Here is a 21,332-nt window from a genome sequence, read left to right as displayed (position 1 = left end):
GTTCTATACTTTTGTTGTAAATAGTAGTGCAGTACAGTACTTAAAAAAGAATCTCAGTACTTACACCATCTACATTATGAAGTGAAATCTAGAATTTGCTGAAAGCAGCATCAGTATATACACACCGTAATTTTTAAGTCCAGTTCATTTTCTTTTCCTCCTACAAACTTTTACCTCTTATGCCTCATCTTAAGATGGCAGCGCATGGTGGGGCTAGGTACCAGAGGCTTGCTGTGGCCACCTGTGGAACTGTATGCCACAGCCATTATTTGAGAGAGTTAGTAACTATTGGGGCCATCACATCATAGCCGATATCCACAAACATAAACTTCCACCAGAGGTTTCTGGTGTAGTGATCTGGCGTGGGGACCAGTTAATTTTCCCCTATTTAGCCCCTAAACACTAATGCCAATTGAGCACTATCCAGCTTAGACAGACAAGCTCAGTGCAGGTCAGGGAATCAGCTCACATTCTTTCTAATCTGAATGGTGTAGTGCTATACCACAAGGTGCACTTGTTCATTGAGTCAACAAGGAAGCCATGGGTTTCATTAACTTTCCTAATCAACAAAGAAATTGTCTCAACGTCAGGCAAGGATATGACTGGTCTATAATACTTCCACTGGCCTACCCAAGGGCTGAAAAGCCTCGCACTCTAACCAGATACATGAATTATGGAGACACTTTGGCAAATTGCCAGAAACTTATACAACGCACGGAGAATAATGGAAGGGGGGGGGGGGGGGGGAACAGATAAAAAGTATTTGAAAAACAAATAAAAATTTAGCTCTTATAGCACAATGTCACTTAAAGAATATTTTTTTTAAAACTATGAATGATTCTTTCTCTGCATATAAGCAGTGTATAAAACCATGTGTGGAAAATTCCATTCATTGGCTAGCCAAGCGCTACTTTCTAACACGGAGCTCGAGAAAGAAAAGCAACTCTTCTGTTGCCTTCTCCATTTTCTTGATTCGAATTTACAGACCCTAGTAACTGGCACTTGACTACAAATATATTCCTTTAGAATTATTTTCTCTGGTTAATGTACAAGTAACAGTTTTAGGTACATAAAAACTTGTTTATTCATGTTCTAAGGTATACTTCCCTATTTACCAAGAACAATCTTGAAATGTTTTTCTAGTGATAGTTAACACTTTACCATACAAAGTCCTGTGGAATGGGGGAAGGAGGCAACAAGGGCAGGTGGAAGTTGTCTAGTACATATAAAGCATCAGAGGAATTTTTTGATTTATTTTGCTCTCCGAATGTAGGCGATGTTAGCAAGACCGCATTTATTGTTCATCCCTGGTTGCCCCAAGAAGGGGTAGTGGGTCTTTTCCTTGAACCGCTCCAGCTCTTGTGATGGTGCTCCCACATTATTGTTAGGTAGGGAAGTCCAGGATTTTGGGACTAGCAACGATGAAGGAATAGCAGTATGTATCCAAGTCAGGATGGTGCGAGACATGGAGGGGAGCTTGGGAAGTGATGGTGTTCCCATGGCGTTGCTGCTCATCTTTCTCACTGGGTAGAGGTTGAAGGGCTAGGACGTGCTGTTGAAGTAAGCTGGGCGAATTGCCGCAGTGCATCCTATAGATAGTAAATGTTGCAGCCACAGTTTACCAGTGGTGGAAGAGGTGGATATGGAGTGCAGTGGGGCGGATCAAGTTGTGTGACACAAAGGAGAGTTGTACAGTGTGTATAAAGAATCACAATGCCACAGACCAATAGGGGGAGGGAAAGACTCCGCTGTGTATAAAGCATTTCTGCAATACAGACTGAAAGGGAATCAAGCATCCATAAGGCAATGCCATGTGACAGGCTGGGGAGGCAAGGATTAAATTATACAGTATGTAGAACGCATCAATGTGTGACAAGCTGAGGAAGGAGTCCTAGTGCATGTAAAGCCATGCTGCAAACTGGAAGAAGGGGTACGGTATACACGTAGCATACTACATAGACTGAAAGAATATCAAGTGTGCATAAAATATTGCTATGGGTAAGACGGAGGAGAAATAAACTTCTGGGTAACAGAGGATAAAAAGATTTCAGGAGGATGACATATTTCATTACCCCCCCCCCCCCCCCCAATGGACATATTATATAATTTTGTTTTACACTGGAAGAATAAAGAGCAATGCTTAGCGGTAAAGATTTTGAAAGATTGAGAGTTTGAGTGCATGACACCCTTTTTGTTTTGGACAGGAGAGGCAGCAGTTTATGTACAGACAGTATTTGGGCAAGCATACTATTTGGCTAAGAGTTTATTTTTTGGACCCATGCCGTTTTCCTGTTCAAACTTTTACTCAGTAAAATCAGCAGAGAGACCTAATAAAAATGAGTGCAGATACTAGAGTTCAAGGACAGGCTTACTAAAAATGTAGATCCCAGTCGTCACTGAATCTGCTCTTCACCTGATGGCTTACATCCTAGGGTCTTGAGGGAAGTGGCGGTAGGGATTGTGGATGCATTGGTAATAATTTTCCAAAACTCCCTGGACTCGGCAAAGGTCCCGGCAGACTGGAAAACTGCTAATGTAACACCCTTATTTAAAAAGGGCAGTAGACAGAAGGCTGGAAACTATAGACCGGTTAGCCTAACATCTGTGGTAGGTAAAATTTTGGAGTCCATTATTAAGGAGACAGTAACAGGACATTTGGATAATCATAATTTAATAGGACAAAGTCAGCATGGTTTTATGAAGGGGAAGTCATGTTTGACAAATTTGCTGGAGTTCTTTTGAGGAAGTAACGTATAGGGTGGATAAAGGGCAACCAGTGGACATAGTGTATTTAGACTTCCAAAAGGCATTTGACAAGGTGCCACACAAAAGATTATTGCTTAAGATAAAAAATCACGGGATTGGGGGTAATATTCTGGCATGGATAGAGGATTGGCTATCTAACAGAAGGCAGAGAGTTGGGATAAATGGTTCATTCTCAGACTGGCAATCAGTAACTAGTGGTGTTCCGCAGGGGTCAGTGCTGGGTCCCCAACTCTTTACAATCTGTATTAACGATTTGGAGGAGGGGACCAAGTGTAACATATCAAAGTTTGCAGATGATACTAAGATGGGAGGGAAAGTAGTGAGTGAGGAGGACATAAAAAACCTGCAAGGGGACATCGACAGGCTAATTAAGTGGGCAGAGATTTGGCAGATGGAATACAATACTGGAAAGTGTGAGGTTATGCACTTTGGCAGGAAAAATCGTAGAGCAAGTTATTATCTTAATGGCAAGAAACTGGAAAGTACTGAAGTACAAAGGGGTCTGGGGGTCCTGGTGCACAAAACTCAAAAGGTTAGTATGCAGGTGCAGCAAGTGATTAAGAAGGCCAATGGAATGTTGGCTTTCATTGCTAGGGGGATAGAATATAAAAATAGGGAGGTATTGCTTCAGTTGTACAAGGTATTGGTGAGACCGCACCTGGAATACTGCGTACAGTTTTGGTGTCCATACTTAAGAAAGGACATACTTGCTCTCGAGTCAGTACAAAGAAGGTTCACTCGGTTAATCCCGGGGATGAGGGGGATGGACATATGAGGAGAGGTTGAGTAGATTGGGACTCTACTCATTGGAGTTCAGAAGAATGAGAGGCGATCTTATTGAAACATATAAGATTGTGAAGGGGTTGGATCGGGTGGATGCGGGGAAGATGTTCCCGATGATGGGTGAAACTAGAACTAGGGGGCATAGTCTTAGAATAAGGGGCTGCTCTTTCAAAACTGAAATGAGGAGGAACTACTTCACTCAGAGGGTGGTCGGTCCATGGAATATGCTGCCCCAAAAAGCTGTAGAAGCTACATCATTACATAAATTTAAAACAGAAATAAGACAGTTTCCTAGAAGTAAAGGGAATTAAGGGTTACGGGGAGCGGGCAGGAATTTGGACATGAGTCTAGGTTCGGATCGGTCATGGCCCTGTGGGTAGCGGAGCGGGCCCAGGGGCCGTGTAGCCTGATCCTGCTCCTATTTCGTGTGTCTAATTCTGTTAGATTCAGGAGATGGTTCTGTGATAAGCGGATTGGCGGTTAGGATCAGATCAGCCATGATCTTATTGAATGGCGGAGCAGGCTCGAGGGGCCGATTGGCCTACTCCAGCTCCTATTTCTTATGTTCTTATTCAAGTTGACTAATGGCACTCCAACCAGTTCCATCTTCTGCAACTGATGTAGCCCAAGAGCTCCTAGTTTCCTGCACATGGAATACTTCTAGTCAAGAAATACTTACACTTGAACATATAACCTGCTCGCTTTGGAGGCATGTTCATTCTCACTTTCCACATCATCTTCTCCCTGGTCCCCACTGAACTTCCTCTTGTTGGGGCTAATGGGTGGAGGTCCTGTGCGATGGTTGGCGAGTGCGGCGGACACTGGGATTGACTGCATCCTACCGTCACCCCTTAGTGCAGCTTCACCTGTGGATTAAATAAAGAGAGGTTATTCCTCTGAAATACTATCCTTTCCACAGCAGGTTGTAAATGCAATCTAGCTGTTTAACAAGATGTTGGTACAGGGTGAGAAGAGAGTTAAAAATGCTTCATGCTTAACACTTCAGTAATGTACAATACATTTCACTCAACATCTTACTAGTCAACACTCTAATTTAGCTCAAAAGGACAACCAAACCCTCTATTTTGCATAAAATTTGCGACTTAGCTTTGCTGCAAATGAGAAATATAACTCAGCAATGCTGTGGGGAATTTAGTTTTTCTTTCTGCACAATAAGGGCTGTGGCAGAGGAAAAAAACAGCTTGCCAAACTAAACTTTACTAGTTTATTGGAAACTGTTAATGTTCTACAGTTTTATATGTAGGCATAAAAACCAAACTCCGAACAGGCTCACACACCCCCTGCCTGCATGGGAAAAATAGGGGCATGCACCCAAGTCTGCAAGAGGCCCACACCTCTTCCTCAAACTACAGAAAAACAACAACAAAAAAGGACGACGAGCTGAAAATTCAAGAGATTTATTGTTGGTAGTTTTCCCCATTGCATTCAGTCAGTGAAGGGAAACCACAGCGCAGTTCACCAAACAAATGTCCTATTTTGCTGGCTGGGTTGTCTCCTCCAGTCTAACCACACTCCATGGCAACCAAAATGACATCATAATTTTGGCAAGAAACCCTCCGATAAAGCTAGACTTTAAAAAAAAAGCTGCAACAGCAGTTTGAATATATTTGATTTAGTTTTTGTCTCCTAGAACCAGATACTACACATTCCACATGCAGTTTATTCATGTGACTTTTTACAAGTCATCAGCCTCATTACCAGGCAACATTTTGATCCATTTCCAATTTCACCTTCCTGACTGCTTATTCACTTGAGGCAGCAAAAAACATTTACATGTATTCTCTTGCCCAGCTGAGCAGCTATGTATAGAATTTCTACCCCCCCAGCCCCCTCCCCATGGAATTTTAACCTGATGTTTGTCAAGTTACTTACGCTCCCCAGGAAGGAAGTTCTCCCCCCCTCCACCAACAGATGTGAAAAAGCTACAAAAATACAAATGTGCCAAACAGGGCCCATCAAAGCATTAAATCAACGTAAAATAGGACTTGCTGAAACTTCAGAAATAAATTGGCGATGTTATGATCAGGTTACAGTGGTAGACTCCCATTAAATCACATGAAATAAAATGTTCGTGAGAGTCATGATTAGATTACCTCAAAATGAGAAGTAAAAATTGGTTAAGACACAAAAAGGAGTAATAATTTAGGCAGTGCGTCATACAAAATGAGAACCAGCAGATTTTGCCTTTTCAACATTCGATATATAGGCAGAGGTGCCCAAACCTTGTCTTCTTGCACTGCACAATTGTGCTTCATTGAGCCTCAAAGGCTACTTATACAGCTTAAACCCATGGCCCCATTAATTATCATACATCTCAAGCTGTGGACACCAAGAAATCAAAAAAAAGTGTTCCGATTGACGATTTATCCAACTAATGAAGCAAAATAGCTAATAGTAAAAAAAATACTCCAGCCGTGAAAATTAAAACAAGCAAATAAGAAATATAATTGCGAATTGGACATCAACAGTGCGATTGGCACATGTGGCACTAGGGCTACAGGTTGGCATCCCTACATTAGCAGATCGTCAGTGCTAACAAATCAAAACACAGATGTACAAGGTGTCTACTTCAGCAATTATTTCATTTGTTAAATTATTGGTTCAGTGTGAGTTAACCCTCAATTGTCGCCATACAAAGCAAAATGTTCCTGAATGCAAAACATTTTTTTAAGTCTACTGCAACACATATTTTCTGACCCAGGCTGCTTCTTCCACTGCCACATTGTAAATCGTTGTAACGTGTAAAATAGTGTGTTTTTCCCCCAAATCCACTGCAGATTTGCACATCCTCAGCTGCAGCCAATGAAAAAGGAAAAGGAAAGAAGGGGGAAAAAGGGGCTGTCAGCATTCTCAGTCAGTTCCATATGATTTAATCTGGGCAGACCACAGTTACTGCGATAGCCTTCAAAGATACCGCAGCAAGCAATGGAAAAAATATAGCTGCAATGCACACCAGATGTCCTAGGAGGAGTATATCCAGGGATCTGTACAGAAGCAATGTATGCGCAAGACTCACTCTATACCGCAATGAGAAATTGTACAACATTTTAATTGAACGTGTACATAGAGTTTGTGGATTAATTCAGCTCAGAACTATTTATATCTGCAGCTACTAAGTTCTATATCCTGACCCATTTGCCTGCGTGGGAACCACTCCACATGTCATATTGCCACATTAAAAAAGGAACAGAGTAACGCTGTCTCTGGGTACAATTATTTTAAAAATAGAAAACCCATAAAAGATTTATTGAAATATAAATGATGGTTATTTTATTAACTATTGGAGCCAATACGTACTACAGTCCGCTAGAATTGGCTTATGTTTAGGTACACATTATATTGCAAAATATAGCTCAGCGAGATTTTCTGTATATTCAGAAGTGGCTGCAAGATGCCTTTGTTGAAGGTTTAAGTTACAGATTTAAACTAAAAAAAAAATCTGAAATCTTCAAAATAATTAGAAATGACAGTTTGGGGTAATTTGCTTCAAAATGCAAGGATTATATACAAATGGCACAAAATCAAGGATGGCTGATGTTTTGGACACATACACACAGTTCAGCTAGATATTGGTTTCATCATGGCCTTTATTTTTTGCTGGTCAACTTTAGGGTTAAGAGTGACCATCTGGCTCCTTCAGTTTTCTTGCCACAATTATAGAAACACGGTGCCTGAACTTGGATTTAATCACATTCTCAACCAGTTGTTAGCTGAGAAACCCCACTTAAACTGTGGCCTGGCTTAGCTACCAAAAAACAGTGTAATATCTGCATTTGGTCTCAAATCAAAATATAATGAGGAATTGTTTTCATGCAAAACAGATGGAAATTCTAGAGGCTCATGCATATGCATGAGTAATTTTGAAGTCTTAATTTCAGTTGTAGTTTAACAAAGCACATACTGTTGTTCCCACTACCAGTCTTTCCCTTTCTGCCCTGCCTGTGTCTACTCCATTTAAAGCTGTTCCAGCTTTGTGGAAAAATGAAAAACACAGCTCAGATCACTGCCGATAGCACCGAAAATGACCTCTCCTTTTATCCCTTTGCAGGGAGATGATGCAGTGAACATAAAGCTGTCAAGTCAGTTTGCATAAAGTTGCAGATCAGGTTTTACAGGACAGGATCCCTTAGGCTTAAGTGGATTTTGTTTCCCGCCAAAATTTTATGCAGTAAACAGAAAGAAAAAAAAGTGTTTACGATAGTATCCAACAAAAAAGTAAACAGATATATGGCTTACAACATGCAGTTGCATAAAAAATCTATTGATACAAGAAAATTTGGAATAAACACAAAAAATGCTGGACATACTCAGCTGGTCAGGCAGCATGTGTGGAGAAAGAGTGTTAATGTTTCAGGTCAATGACCTTGTGTCAGAGCGTTCTGACGAAAGGTCATCGACCTGAAACGTTAACTCGGTTTCTCTCTTCGCAGATGCTGCCTGACCTGCTGAGTACGTCCAGCATTTTCTGTGTTTATTTCAGATTTCCAGCATCCGCAGTATTTTGCTTTTGTATCAGAAAATTTTGAATTTTTAAACACGAAGAAAAAAGAAAAGACTTGCATTTATATAGCGCCTTTCACCACCTCAGGACACCCCAAAATGCTTTACAGCCAATGAAGTACTTTTGAAGTGTAGTCACCGTTGTAATGTCGGAAACGTGAGAGTCAAATTGTGCACAGCAAGCTCCCACAAACAGCAATGAAATAAATGACCAGATAATCTGTTTTAGGTGTTAGTTGAGAGATAAATATTGGCCAGATATAGTCAGCAAAGACACTGATTTAGTCTGTACGCTTTACGTTTCAGTCCTATGCAGACGTTTGATCAAAAGTTACATTAACATAGCTAATGTTTCAGATAGTTTGATGGGAGAGAAGAGCGAGAACTGATCTGGATTAGAACTTCAGATCCAAATTCTACTCAACAAACCTGAAGCTGCAATTCAGAGCTGGCATTCAGAAACAAGACAAACCGAGAACAGTCCCAGTACATCAAAAGCAGTGCGTCAATTCAAAAGAACATTAACTGCTTAAACCTGACAGAAAGTAAAGTTCAACTGTCAGTTTTATTAATCTTGTTCCAAAAAAAACTCAAAACATTCTCACATGTTCCCTGTACACACCCAAGGCATTAACATATCACCAGGTAGAATAGTTAACATAAATTTAGTGCAAGTGATTAGGATATCAGTTTAGCAACGGTGAATAACATGAGAGTGACTTTACAATGAAAGCCAGAGTCCTGACAATGGGCTAAACATAATGCAGGCTGCAGCTTAACAGAATGTTGCATTTCAGAACATTAAAATAAAAGGCAACTTAATTTAATCTCCAACAGAAAATTGTTTATAGCATTTTAATACGGACCAGACTCCCAGTTACAGATGGTTCTCTGTATTTTTGGCCATCTTTCCTACTTAAAGGGAGTCTTTCTCACCCCTTTCCAGCAGCTCATTCTCACAGTTTATTTTTTTCAGCCCCTCACAGTACATTTCTATTCAGCCAAACTCCTTTTCGCCTGTCATCACATAAGGTTATTGAAGTGATATATGTTTTTCAGCATGAACTTTCTATATTTGAATTGGTGATGCGCTCTGAAATCACATTCACGTGAATTAGCAGAGTTACTTTCACTTAAGCTAATCAATTACTGTATTGGTAAAGTATTAACAATTCTTCTACTCAATGAGCCAGCATTTGAGCGCCAGTTGTTCCAAGTTCATGAAATACCCAAAAGGTCAGCGGCTAAAATTCACTGTTTATTGTTTGGTTTCTGCATCCTAGTTACCACAGTTCAAGGCCAAGGAGAGAGATACAGAAGGAGCATACATCACAAAAGGATACCTCCTGTTGTTTTAGCCATCTGGACACTCAAACTAAACAAATGAGAACCACTACCGAGGGATGCTAGCCTCACCACTGGGAATTATATCGTTGCATTATTTTCCAGAATAGAATTAGCAGGGAGTTAAGCAATGACAAACCTACTACTGTACACATTATACTTGTGTTATTTTACAAATTCCGTCTTCACTAGACTGAATGAGCGCAAAGAAAACCATTTTCACAGAAAAAACAAGATGCAGATGTTGGAGCTCAAAATTCACTAAGTATCAAGTGCCTGTCATTTGACACGGTGCACAAGAGTAGGCAGCTGGTACAGAACGGTTCTGCTACATAGCCTTTTCACCCCAGTGCTGCTGGCTCAGCTTTTGTAATGGGCTTTTGAATGCCTGCATTCTCGGTGCACAGCTCACACTGAAACCTAGACACCAGAGTTAAAACAGACCCAGGCAATCAAAATCCACAGAAACTATGATTCTTTTTCTGGGTCTCACCCATCTCCGATTATTAAATCAAAATGAACATAAATCTGTTTATTTTAAATCAATTTTCCATTTTTTTTAAAAAGTTCAATAGTAAAAACTCCAAATGGCCATTGTAAGCACAAAACATTTGTAGTGTCTGAACATTGCAATTGTTTATCTGTCCTTTCTCCTGTCAACCAGAGGCCCAAGAACTACAGACAAAGAGCAGAATTCAACGCTAGTTATATAAAAAATATTGCTAGTTATATACAAAATATTGCCCTAAGAATCTGTTTGAATTTGTACATCTAATAGCACAAAGTATTTCAATAAATGACAATGTATATTAATTTGATAATTCTATATCATTGTACCTCTACAGGCTTCCAATTGAAATAACACTTGCATAGATAACAGAATAAATGCATTCAAAATAAATTAAAACAAGATACGAGGAAACTATGTGAAGCCGACATGATCACATAATTTTCATAAGGAGCAAACTACATAAAAACTTAATTTACGATGAAGGGGCTTGGGAGCTGCAATTGATAAAGTAATTTTTTTTAAATCACTTTTCTCATTTTGAAAATAAATATTAGTTCAAAAAAATATATATATATATTTAAACACCGTGTCCAAAAACACAATTAAAATTCTAAATGCTATGCATAGAAATTACCAGTGTATAATCAGATTTTTCTGTTAAGATGGGGAGCAGGAAGAAGCCAACACATGTAAGATTCTTTATGCCAATTATATGTGGACCAAACCAAAGTGACCTCTGGCATTGCCATTAGTATTACTGAATTACTGTTTGCTGAACAGGATTGCTTCCAGGTCACAACAGCTGCTAACACAGAAGCAATTAGTAAAGTGAGGGAAAAAAAGTGGAAACACATATTCTGAAACTTCATAAAAATAAAATCTGTACATTATAAATACCATAATCCATATGAATAACCCGATTCCCTCCCCCCCCCGATAAAAGTGTACTTTGGTCTTTGATTATTATTCAAACATACAGCCAAGTGTTCCCAGCAGTTTATAACAGCAAGTTTGCCAAACTGCATTTTGTTTGGCATCAGTGGGCTGCATTAAAACTCTTAATGATTTCAAACAGAATTACGTTTCCCCCAAGATGCTGAAAACTGGAAAACAGATGTGATCAACTGATGTTCCACTAATTTAGTGCATGCCTAAATTCTGTAAAAACCAGAATGGAACTGTCAATTATAACAAAGGAAAAAATCCTAACCACCGGAATAGGTTGCACCGAACTTCACCGATAACTTCCATTTTATGTCAAATCTCTCTCTGATAATAATATTTTGACAGAGACAACTTTTCTAACTTTATTGTTAATGAATGAATTCTGATGGAAGAACAAGCAAGACTGATCTACAGTACCTCTTTACCTTGTATTTTTCCATGTTTTTAAAATGGTTGTAGTAACACTTGCAAAGAACTATGGGTATATATTTTTTTCTTTGTGGAAAATCCCAAAATCTTCCATATTATCTTTTTGAAAAAAAATGAAGTGAAATTCAAAGCTGGTAAAACAAAACAAAAAACAGGAAAAAAAACTTTAAAGATATCAATCCTTTGTCTCCACTAGGTGCCTGACTTCACCCAGAGAAAACTACAGTACTTGAATGGGAAGTTAAATGGTAAAATGCACCCAAGGAAGAAATCAAGCTTCCTGTCACTCACCCCCCCCCCCCCCCCGCCCCTCTAGTGCTGCCTGTAAGTTAATCATTTAAAACAGAAATGCTGCTTTCCTTTGTTGCCTGCTTATCTTAAATTTTTACTTGTGTTTAGGCTGTTACAGTAGTAATTAATTAAGATTCAGCTTTAAAAGCTTGAAGCTAATAAAGCTAGTATGCAAAACGCAAGGAGCTGGCTTCTTAAGGATTTGCAACATTATCTGAATCTACAGGTCAAGTGCAGAGGCAAGTTCTCGCAATTAACTCTGCTTTACATTTTTAATAAATGAAGTTCAAAAATATGCAGCTTGAATTGACTTAGTAACAAGCATGGATAGTACTGTACCAAGTGTGGTTTATGCAATACTTGTGTTAGCTTTAAATCACTAATGCTTTAGAATCCAAAATCAAGCCATTACCACTCCTTTAAACAGCACGTAGATGCTGTTTTAAGAATACAAACAGCCCAATAGCTACACTGTGGGTCATCTTTGATCATTACTGAACTCTCAGGAGTAATGCAAAATACTGTGCGCAAAATCTTTTAAACCAAACACAAAATAACTAAGCTACAATTAGCCTGAGCAAAAAAAATGTGTTTTCTCTTTGGGTCAACAATTATCTCTTGCAGCATTTGAGAGGAGAGGCACATCCCTCAATGTCAGAACTTTCTCAGAACTACACAGGAAATGATAAGCTAAACAAAGAGTCAGACTGTGCAAGTACAACATGGCTCCTCAGACAGCCAGCAAGTTTTCTTTGTTAGCGCGGCTGCAATCTCCGAGAGCCTTAGGCAGACATAGGGCACGGCTTTTCCACAGACAAAGAAACATGAAGCAAAAATGATCAGCCTGTTCATATTTTTAGAAAAATTGATACACAATGTTAAAACCAACAGACCAAAATATTTTAGATCCTGAAAAGGGCGAGAGGTGGGGAAACAAAGTAGCATTCTGCAATCGGAAACTTGAAAAAGTATTTAACACACTATTCAAGAACTGCGAGAAAAAAACTGAAACAAGCTGGAGTTTTACCTTCAAAGCAAAGGATGCCAATATTGTTGCTCATCTTGTACGGATAGTTCAACAGGTCCATTTTCTTAAGTAGCATTTACTGGGTAGCAAAAAGGCCAGCTGTTTGCTTAACCAGATAGCGCGCTTCAGACTAGCTCCTGGCTGTGTTTCTCTCCCTCTCTCTGCAAAGCTGAAGGCCCCAGCCTTTCAGATCCAAAAAAAAATAAAATTAAGAAGTAGCACCCTTCAAGGGCACAGAGCTTTCTGTGGAAAGAAAAGGTTCGATTTGTGCCCACAGATTTTAGTTTTTTTTCCTCACAGGCCAGAAACTCTTAAAACTGGGCTGTTCATAGTTAGAAGGCTCAATTGTGACAGAGACAAGACGCGCCAGCTCTCCTCACAGCCCGCTGCAAGTTAACTGCACAGACATGCAGGCTATGCTTGGTATGACTCGTATGTAAACGAGCTTCCTCTCTCTTAGCGGGCAGACAACGGAGCATGCTCAGTAAATCCCTCCAGCGCCTCAAATGTCAGGGATTTTTTCTGCACACGATCAGGCTCCAAATGCACCAACTGGGGGGGGAGGGCTGGGCTAGGCGCTGCAAAGGGGGCAGTGCCTTGGACTGCAAACATTGCTGGCTCTGCAAAAACAAGACTACACACAGCAGAGACTTTCCGTTCGCAAAATACACACAAAGCAGCGAGTAGAAAGTGTGCAAATTTTTTTGCACACTTGATGACTGCAGTATTTAAAACTCAATTTGCCGGAGGAATTAACATTTTGCAAATAATAAGCAGAACAGCAAAAAAAGAGCCGTGACGGGACTACACAACTTAAAACAGTTCAAAACAGGTGTAAAGTTACAGACAGGCACAAGGTTGATCCAACATTTTGCACTGTAGTACATGTTTTTTTTCCTCTAGTTATTTATTATTTTATCTCCTCGCTCCTCTTTAGGCTTTCCCATGAAGCACACTAGTTCGTGACCAACAGATCAGATAGAAAATTGCTTCTAAATCTTAGCCAAACCATGATTTAATCATCTACCGGAGGTCCAAGGGACAGGCCTCTGCCAATACCTTACCCTTAAGGTGTAACTGAGAGAATTGCAAGCACACCCATCCGTGACAATGTGTGAGGGAGTTTAATGAGCTGCATTACCCCTACAGCATGTCTAATGGCCAGAACACAAAAATTACAAAACTAACTTGCTTAAAATGACGAGCAATGCAAAGCTACTGGAGCACAGTTTTAGTTTGTTTTAAATACAATCCGAGGTGTGGATTAATCGGATTTTCTTTGTTTATTTAAATGACTTCTTACTACAAGTGACCCCAAACTGTTGTTTTGCATGTACCAAGACACATGCAGCTCTGCATTCAAAACGCGAACTACAAATGTCTGAGGAACAAGAGCAATCTACTATTTTTAATTGAATAAAAGTCAGAAGTTTTTGCCATTAGTAGCTTTTAAAATACTGTTTTGTAAAATGAATTTACCCTCATTACTAATACAGAAGAGAATTAGACAGCACAAGTAGAGCCAATTTTATAGAAGTTAAAATACAAATTGTGCACGCTTATAAAACTGAAGCAGCCTTTGTAAAAAAAATCAAAATACTTCAGATCATAACCACTGCTCCCATTTTTTCAGACAGCAGATGTTGGTAATGATTCTGCTATTGCCATTTACACCTCCTCTAGACCCATCTTTTGTTTCTTTACTTGTCCCATTACTTTTTGACTTGCACCATCAACCCTTTTGTCATTTAATCTCTCCTGCCTTCCCCCCATCACAGACCTTCCCTTTTGTTATTTCCTCCCCTCCCCCTTCCTCTGTATTTGCTTAAAACCGGTTACAGCTCTTAACTTTTTCCAGTTCTGACGAAGGGTCATCGACCTGAAATGTTAACTTTGTTTCTCTCTCCACAGATGCTGCCTGACCTGCTGAGTATTTCCAGCATTTTCCGTTTTTATTTTGGAGCCTTTTTAAAATGGGTAACAAAGTCCTGTCGAAATGACCCAGGCTGAGTAGCATCTCCTGGTGTTTATACCAAGAGTTGCTGGATCAGTATGTGCACCAAACTATGTTGGAAAGGCCACTACAACACAGGATGCACCAGTGCAAAACTGATTTGATTTTGCGTCGACTCAGAATAATGTAATTCGAGTGTGAACTCCCCAAATCACAATTGGGAGGTAAGCGCGCATCCTTTCAGCTTCACATTTCTCGGCCTCATACCCAAGGTTTTTGAACATTTTTGCCTTTAAAAAAAATTATGTCTCCCTGTGTGACTCAGCAAGTTTATCCCGTGAGTAGCTGAGAAACATATGAGGAGGGTCAGAGTTCAGTCCTCTACCTGTGCTAAGTTAGATGATCTGAGTCAGGCTGCTTTGGAGGCACTACAATTGTCCTCTGTGCCTTTGGGCTGGGCCTTTTTTGATGGACCAGTAAGTGTGACACTGGGTTGCCCCAAGGTTACCAAACAAGAATCATCACAAGTGCCCCTTTTAGGGCACCACTAATATAGGAAGTAAACATATGGTCCAATCTCGATAAGAGTCAAAATTAGCAACAAAGTCCCATCAAAAGCAAAGGGAACCTTCCCAGCTAAATCATAATGTTATCGATGTCTATAAAACACTCTATACCCTGAGGTGCCCACTGGTGCCTTTGTGTTGGGGAAGAGTAGCAAAAAAATCAGGGATCCTGCTCTTGATTGCTATCCAAATGACTCCTGCTGGAATCCAAGAAAAATATCCAGGAACTCAGGAAGCAATCTGATGAGACGTTCAGGAGCAAAACAATGCTTTACCCCAGGATTGAGAGATGTTTTACTATAGTTTAAAAAACACGTTTGAAACCAGTGTTAAAAATTGCTGTACTTTTCCATCAGATACCAGCCCCACTTCTAATACTTCACCCAAGCAGCCATCCTTCATGCGTAAGACAAGATAGTGAGTGTTGTCAGACTATTTGCTGATCATCGCAGCTCAACCCGATCCGATCAGCCATCATACACACACACATACTTTTCTGTCAGTGATTACTGGATAGCAATCTGGAGTGAGAATCTTCTGAGCTCGGGGGCATTAGGACCAGCTGTTCTATTGCCTTGACTGAGATAAGTTACCTCAGCACAGACTATGGATTGCACCTTCTTACAATTTAGTACACTGTATTCGCTGCTCACGATGTGGTCTCCTCTACATTGGGGAGACCAAACACAGATTGGGTGACCGCTTTGTGGAACACCTCCATTCAGTCCGTAAGGGGGACCCCGAGCTTCCGGTCGCCTGTCACTTTAATTCACCGCTCCACTCCCACTCAGACCTCACCGTCCTTGGCCTCTTGCATTGTTCCACGGAAGCTCAACGTAAGCTCGAGGAACAGCACCTCATCTTTCGATTAGGCACTTTACAGCCTTCTGGACTCAACATAGAGTTCAACAATTTCAGAACATAACCTGGCCTCTATCATATATATATTTTTTATCCACACTTTTTGTTTGTGCCTTCTGTTCTTCTCTCCCACGTGGCAGCTGTCTTTCATTCTGCCAACGCAATTTACACTTCATCTAGAGCCATCCTGTTTCTTAACCTGTCCCATTACCACCTCCTCTTGCCTTGAATATCTCTTAATGTCTCTTTACTTCTCCTGCCTTCCATCCTATCACAGACCTTCCCTTTTGTTCTTTCCTCCCCTCCCCCATTTCCCAGCCCCTACACTTGCTTAAAAATCTGTTCCATTTCCTGCTTTTTTCCAGTTCTGACGAAAGGTCATTGACCTGAAACGTCGACTTGGTTTCTCTCTTCACAGATGCTGCCTGACCTGCTGAGTATCTCCAGCATTTTCTGTTTTTATCTATGGATTGCACCTTGGACCTCCCTTGGTTTGTATGGCTCATATTCTCACTCGGCAGTGCACTTAGCTGCAGATTCACTGCGGTGGTACTTAAAGACAGTTTCTGTGCTTTCAGCCATTCTTTTCTTTTTAACACTTCATGCTGTTATATTTCCTTCTTTCCCTAATCAGCCCTTCTTCGGAGGACGCAGAAGGAATTTTCCAATTTAGAGTCTTCCCCCGCCCAATTGATAGTGGCATTTTATGGGTTCTAGGCAAGCATTTTTTTAATTATTAAAAGTCACTGTGGGGATGGAGAAGGGGAACATTATTGACTTAGAAATAAGCACTTTACAAAATGTAAAGCTTTGCTCTTAGAAAGGGGAAAAAGAAAAAAAGACAAAAAGTTTCTAGGTTTACACTAACATTGGCAATTGGAACCACAGAATGTGCACAGCAGCACAACCTAGAGGCAATGCGGTGGAAATACAACAATAAATAGATGCCTTCTGGAAATTTAATTTTGATCCAAAAGGATACCAATTAAAAAGGTAACATGTTCAAAAGCAACGAGGTCAGGAGCTCAGAGATGTACTAAAGCTGCCCTATTGGAGTCACTTTCAGTCTCCTGTACCCTTCAATGGCTCTTTTTATATTTTCTAACCAGAACTAGCTTGCAGTATACAGTTTAAAAATCTACATTAACGTAGACTATGGTGTCAGATTTAAGAGGTCCGGAAATGGCAGTCTCAGTCACAGAGAAGTTTTCTTTGCTGCAAAAATATTGTTCGACATCGAAGACCATATTTAGTCCACAACTTGTTTATAAACCAGAAATTCAGGTTTCTTTCTTGTTTTGGAGAAGGGGCAGGTTACCCATTGGATGAAATAATAGGTTACACATGATTAAAGTGCAGGTTTCTCACAAATTTGCCCCTGGAAATTACTGGAGCACCAAAAGACTTGTAAGAATTATACTTCTTCTTATCGTGTCCACGGACAGTCTATACATAGCCCAGCCAGAACTGGACACATTTTTGCGCCTTGTTGTTGAATTCGGCAAGATCTGCAAAAATGCAGGGTTCCTCTAACGATGGGCATTGCAGGAGATGTTGCATAGCCTGTGCCTCAGTTCCACATTCACAAGTTGTCGGGCTGGTTGAATATCCCCATTTGCTTAGTGACACCTTTGAGCAAACTACACCGGTCCTAAGTCTGTTAAGGCACTTCCAGGTTGCCCAGTTGCAATTAGCTCCTGGGGGAAGGCTTTCATCAAGTAAAATTTCCATCGCTGGGGGTTGTTCAAGACTGGCGAGCCGGTCTTTCCACAAGGCGATGCGGGCTTCAGATGAGGTTGATTGTAATGGAACAACACTGTTCATGATTTCCCATAGTCTAACATACACTGCATCAACCCTGGCTCAGTAATTGCTAGTGAACTCTGTGTTTCAGCTTCTGAGTACAGAAGAGAGTATTTCAGGTAAAGTTGCATTCTATGAGAGAGTCCTGTAGGTAGGAGTGGTGTGTGAAACTTCACTGCTAGTGTTGTGTGTTTACAAGGGGCGGGGAAGAATTTTGATTACGAAAGAGTAGAAGAAAAATAATGTTTGATTTTCATATAAAGCTTTTTTTCGATGAAGACTTGTTTCATCTCCATAAACATTTGCTGTAACAGCACTGTACACGTCCTTGATGTTATACAACCTACAGTATTACTGTACTGTTGTAAAAGTAGCTAAACTGCACTGCCTGCTACCCTGCATGCAGGTGAAAAGCTCATTAGGCATGGAATTTCCTGTGGGGACATAATCAGGAAGTTACAACAAAAGTTACGCCTTTCACACAGCCATTTTGCATATGTCTATATACAACCAAATTTCCTGCCAATTTAATTAGTGTGCACCAGAACATAAAAAATGGGCGTAAACAAACAGATTCAGCGCAAACAATCGGGATTTGAAGAACCCACACCATATATTCCTTCTTTATGTATGAAAATTAAAAGTTTCAGGCCATCTAACTTTCATTCATGCACAGCATGTGTAAGAACTTGCAATCGTGGAAGCTTTTCAATTTTTAATGTGACTTATACTGATGCCAATAAAATGCATTCAAAGAAACAGAAAATACAGAGCGGGTCTCAGTGAGGATAAAAACAATTCTGGGCTTAATTTTAAATCTGTTTTGAGCCAGCGTAACTGCAGGAAATGTGTGTGTAGAGCTCTTTAGCCTGGGCGCGGAGCCATTATAATGAGTGGAGATGCATTTCGGGCGCAGGGATCGGTAGACAGTTGTTAATATAAAAAAAATCCAAGGAAATTCGGGTGTAGCATAATTACGTACGTAGCACACTTGCACTGAGTTTGCTCAACCCTTTATGTCAGGTATTTGCTTTACGCCTCGATTTCGTATGTCTCCGTCCCAAATAGAGTAAATTCCAACCCATAGACAGCACAATAAAATATTTAAATACTGGGGCTTCACCAATGTCTTCTCTGTTGATTATAGCCGAGACACACAGACCAGAAAGGTCCCAGGTCCGATTCCTGGTTTCTGCTGAACTTGTCCAGGGATCAAACAGTCTGCTGACACTCACTGCCAAGATTCAAGTAAAAATGGTCATTTGGGCAAGATACTGTAGTGGCCATGGAACAGCTCCCTGCCAACAGGAGCACACTCCTAGAACCATACCCCAGTAAGAGTCCACAACTTCAGGGGAGCAAGAGGGAGCATGGACATTGGCAGAAGGAAGAGGAAAACACTATTAGCTCGGGTCAGAATTCTTCTTTTGCAGTTAATGCTGCAATTTTGCAAAATCAAACAAATGTCATAAAGATATAGGAAAATTCAATGGAACGTTAAAGCATTAAACATAGTTTAGAATACAAGACTGCAGGGCTATGCAATTTTTATTACCATGAAGTCTGCCTAGCAACTAGTGCTCTGGAGCAAAGGACATAGTTGCATTTAGTTGACCTATGCAGCCAAGCTTTTAGAATGGGGGTGCTTTAAAAGGCCAAACAGAAATTTAGGTTATCGAGTGAATTCAGAGTCAATTTTGAGAATCATTAGAAAAGCAGAGCAATATAAAAAAAGCAGAAAGGCACAAGAAAGAAAGACTTGCATTTCTATAGCGCCTTTCACGACCACCGGACGTCTTGAAGCACTTTACAGCCAATGAGGTACTTTTTGAAGTGGAGTCACTGTTGTAATGTGGGAAATGTGGCAGCCAATTTACACACAGCAAGCTCCCACAAACAGCAATGTGATAATGACCAGATAATCCGTTTTTGTTATGTTAGTTGAGAGATAAATATTGGCCAGGACACCGGGGATAACTCCCCTGCTCTTCTTAAAAATAGTGCCATGGGATCTTTTACGTCCACCTGAGAGAGCAGACGGGGCCTCGGTTTAACGTCTCATCCGAAAGGCATCACCTCCGACAGTGCAGCGCTCCCTCAGCACTGCACTGGGAGTGTCATCCTAGCTTTATATGCTCAAGTCCCTGGAGTGGGACTTGAACCCACAGTCAAATGTGAAAAAAATACATAGTTACAAAAATACAGGAAAATACATGACATAAAAAGACAAAGAGAGGAGCTGAAATCAAAGAGAAAGAAATGAAGTTAAGAAAATACATAAACCTCATACTCTGAAGATCGCATTTCTGACTGGTTGAAAAGTTGCCTGTAATTTTAAATAACTACAATTTAATGAAGTCTAAATCTTTACAAAGCTCTGCAGTGCTTTTTTACAGTATTTAGTTGTTTTCATTTTCAGCCCCTATATTGATTGGCCAACAGTTCGGCAGATTAAACCTGATCCACAAATATGTCTTTTGATGAACCACAGTGAACCTTCCCTGCCTGTAGCTACGGGAAGGTTTAAAAAGTTAGTCTGGAGCCATGGTAACAAAAATGAAAAGGCTGTGGTCAACATTCAAATGGCATTCCACCATTAGTCATTCAACTTTAGCATGCATTCACTTATCAACGTAACATAAAGACTAATCCGAATGAGAAAAACTTGGAATAGCACCTTGAAACAGCATCTTTAACAATCTCACCGAAAAAGGTGAAGATGTGACCTTCATAGAAACACAGAAGATAGGAGCAGGAGTAGGCCATTCGGCCCCTCGAGCCTGCTCCGCCATTCAATAAGATCATGGCTGATCATCCAAATTCAGTACCCTGTTCCTGCCTTCTCTCCATATCCCTTGATCCCTTTAGCCTTAAGAAATATATCCAACTCCTTTTTGAATATATTTAATGAATTAGCCTCTACTGCCTTCTTTGGCAGAGAATTCCACAGGTTCACCACTCTCTGGGTGAAGAAATTCCTCCTCATTTCAGTCCTAAATGACCTACCCCTTATCCTTAGACTGTGACCCCTGGTTCTGGACTCCCCGACCATCGGGCACATCCTTCCAGCATCTAGTCTGTCTAGTCCTGTTAGAATTTTATAAGTTTCAATGAGATCCCCTCTCATTCTTCTAAACTCCAGCGAGTACAAGCCCAATCGACACAATCTCTTATACATCATTCCTGCCATCCCAGGTATCAGCCTGGTGAATCTTCGCTGCACTCCTTCCATGGCAAGAATATCCTTCCTCAGATAAGGCGACCAAAACTGCACACAATACTCAAGATGTGGTCTCACCAAGGCCCTGTGCAACTGCAGCAAGACATCCTTGTTCCTGTACTCAAACCCTCTCGCTACAAAGGCCAACATACCATTTGCCTTCTTAACCTCCTGCTGCACCTGCATGCTTACTTTCAGCGACTGGTGCACAAGGACACCCAGGTCTCGTTGCACTTCCCCTTCTCCCAATCTATTGCCATTCAGATAATAATCTGCCTTCCTGTTTTTGACACCAAAGTGGATAACCTCGC

At 40.5% G+C, this 21,332-nt stretch overlaps 1 protein-coding gene across 4 annotated transcripts in view; it reads right to left on the bottom strand.

The window, feature by feature from the left end:
- Positions 1 to 21,332, bottom strand: part of vgll4b (vestigial-like family member 4b) — a 148,040-nt gene that overhangs the window by 45,934 nt on the left and 80,774 nt on the right. For 2 of the 4 annotated variants that reach the window (XR_015080051.1, XM_086001763.1), the window contains exons 1-2: positions 12,618 to 13,113; positions 4,229 to 4,415 (exon numbers count right to left, since the gene is read on the bottom strand). Coding sequence is in view for 3 of the 4 variants with exons in the window: in XM_086001763.1 (XP_085857889.1) it covers positions 4,229 to 4,415; positions 12,618 to 12,693 (263 nt within the window). In the remaining variant the exon portion in view is untranslated. Of the gene's footprint in view, positions 1 to 4,228; positions 4,416 to 12,617; positions 13,114 to 21,332 lie in introns of those variants that run through there. The other 2 variants (XM_086001767.1, XM_086001764.1) reach the window with 1 other exon arrangement.

The sequence above is a fragment of the Somniosus microcephalus genome, chromosome 11 (assembly GCF_052327205.1).
Source record: "Somniosus microcephalus isolate GS21.2 chromosome 11, FLI_Smic_1.0, whole genome shotgun sequence".
Taxonomy (NCBI): domain Eukaryota; kingdom Metazoa; phylum Chordata; class Chondrichthyes; order Squaliformes; family Somniosidae; genus Somniosus; species Somniosus microcephalus.
This window is presented reverse-complemented; position numbering and strand designations above follow the sequence as displayed.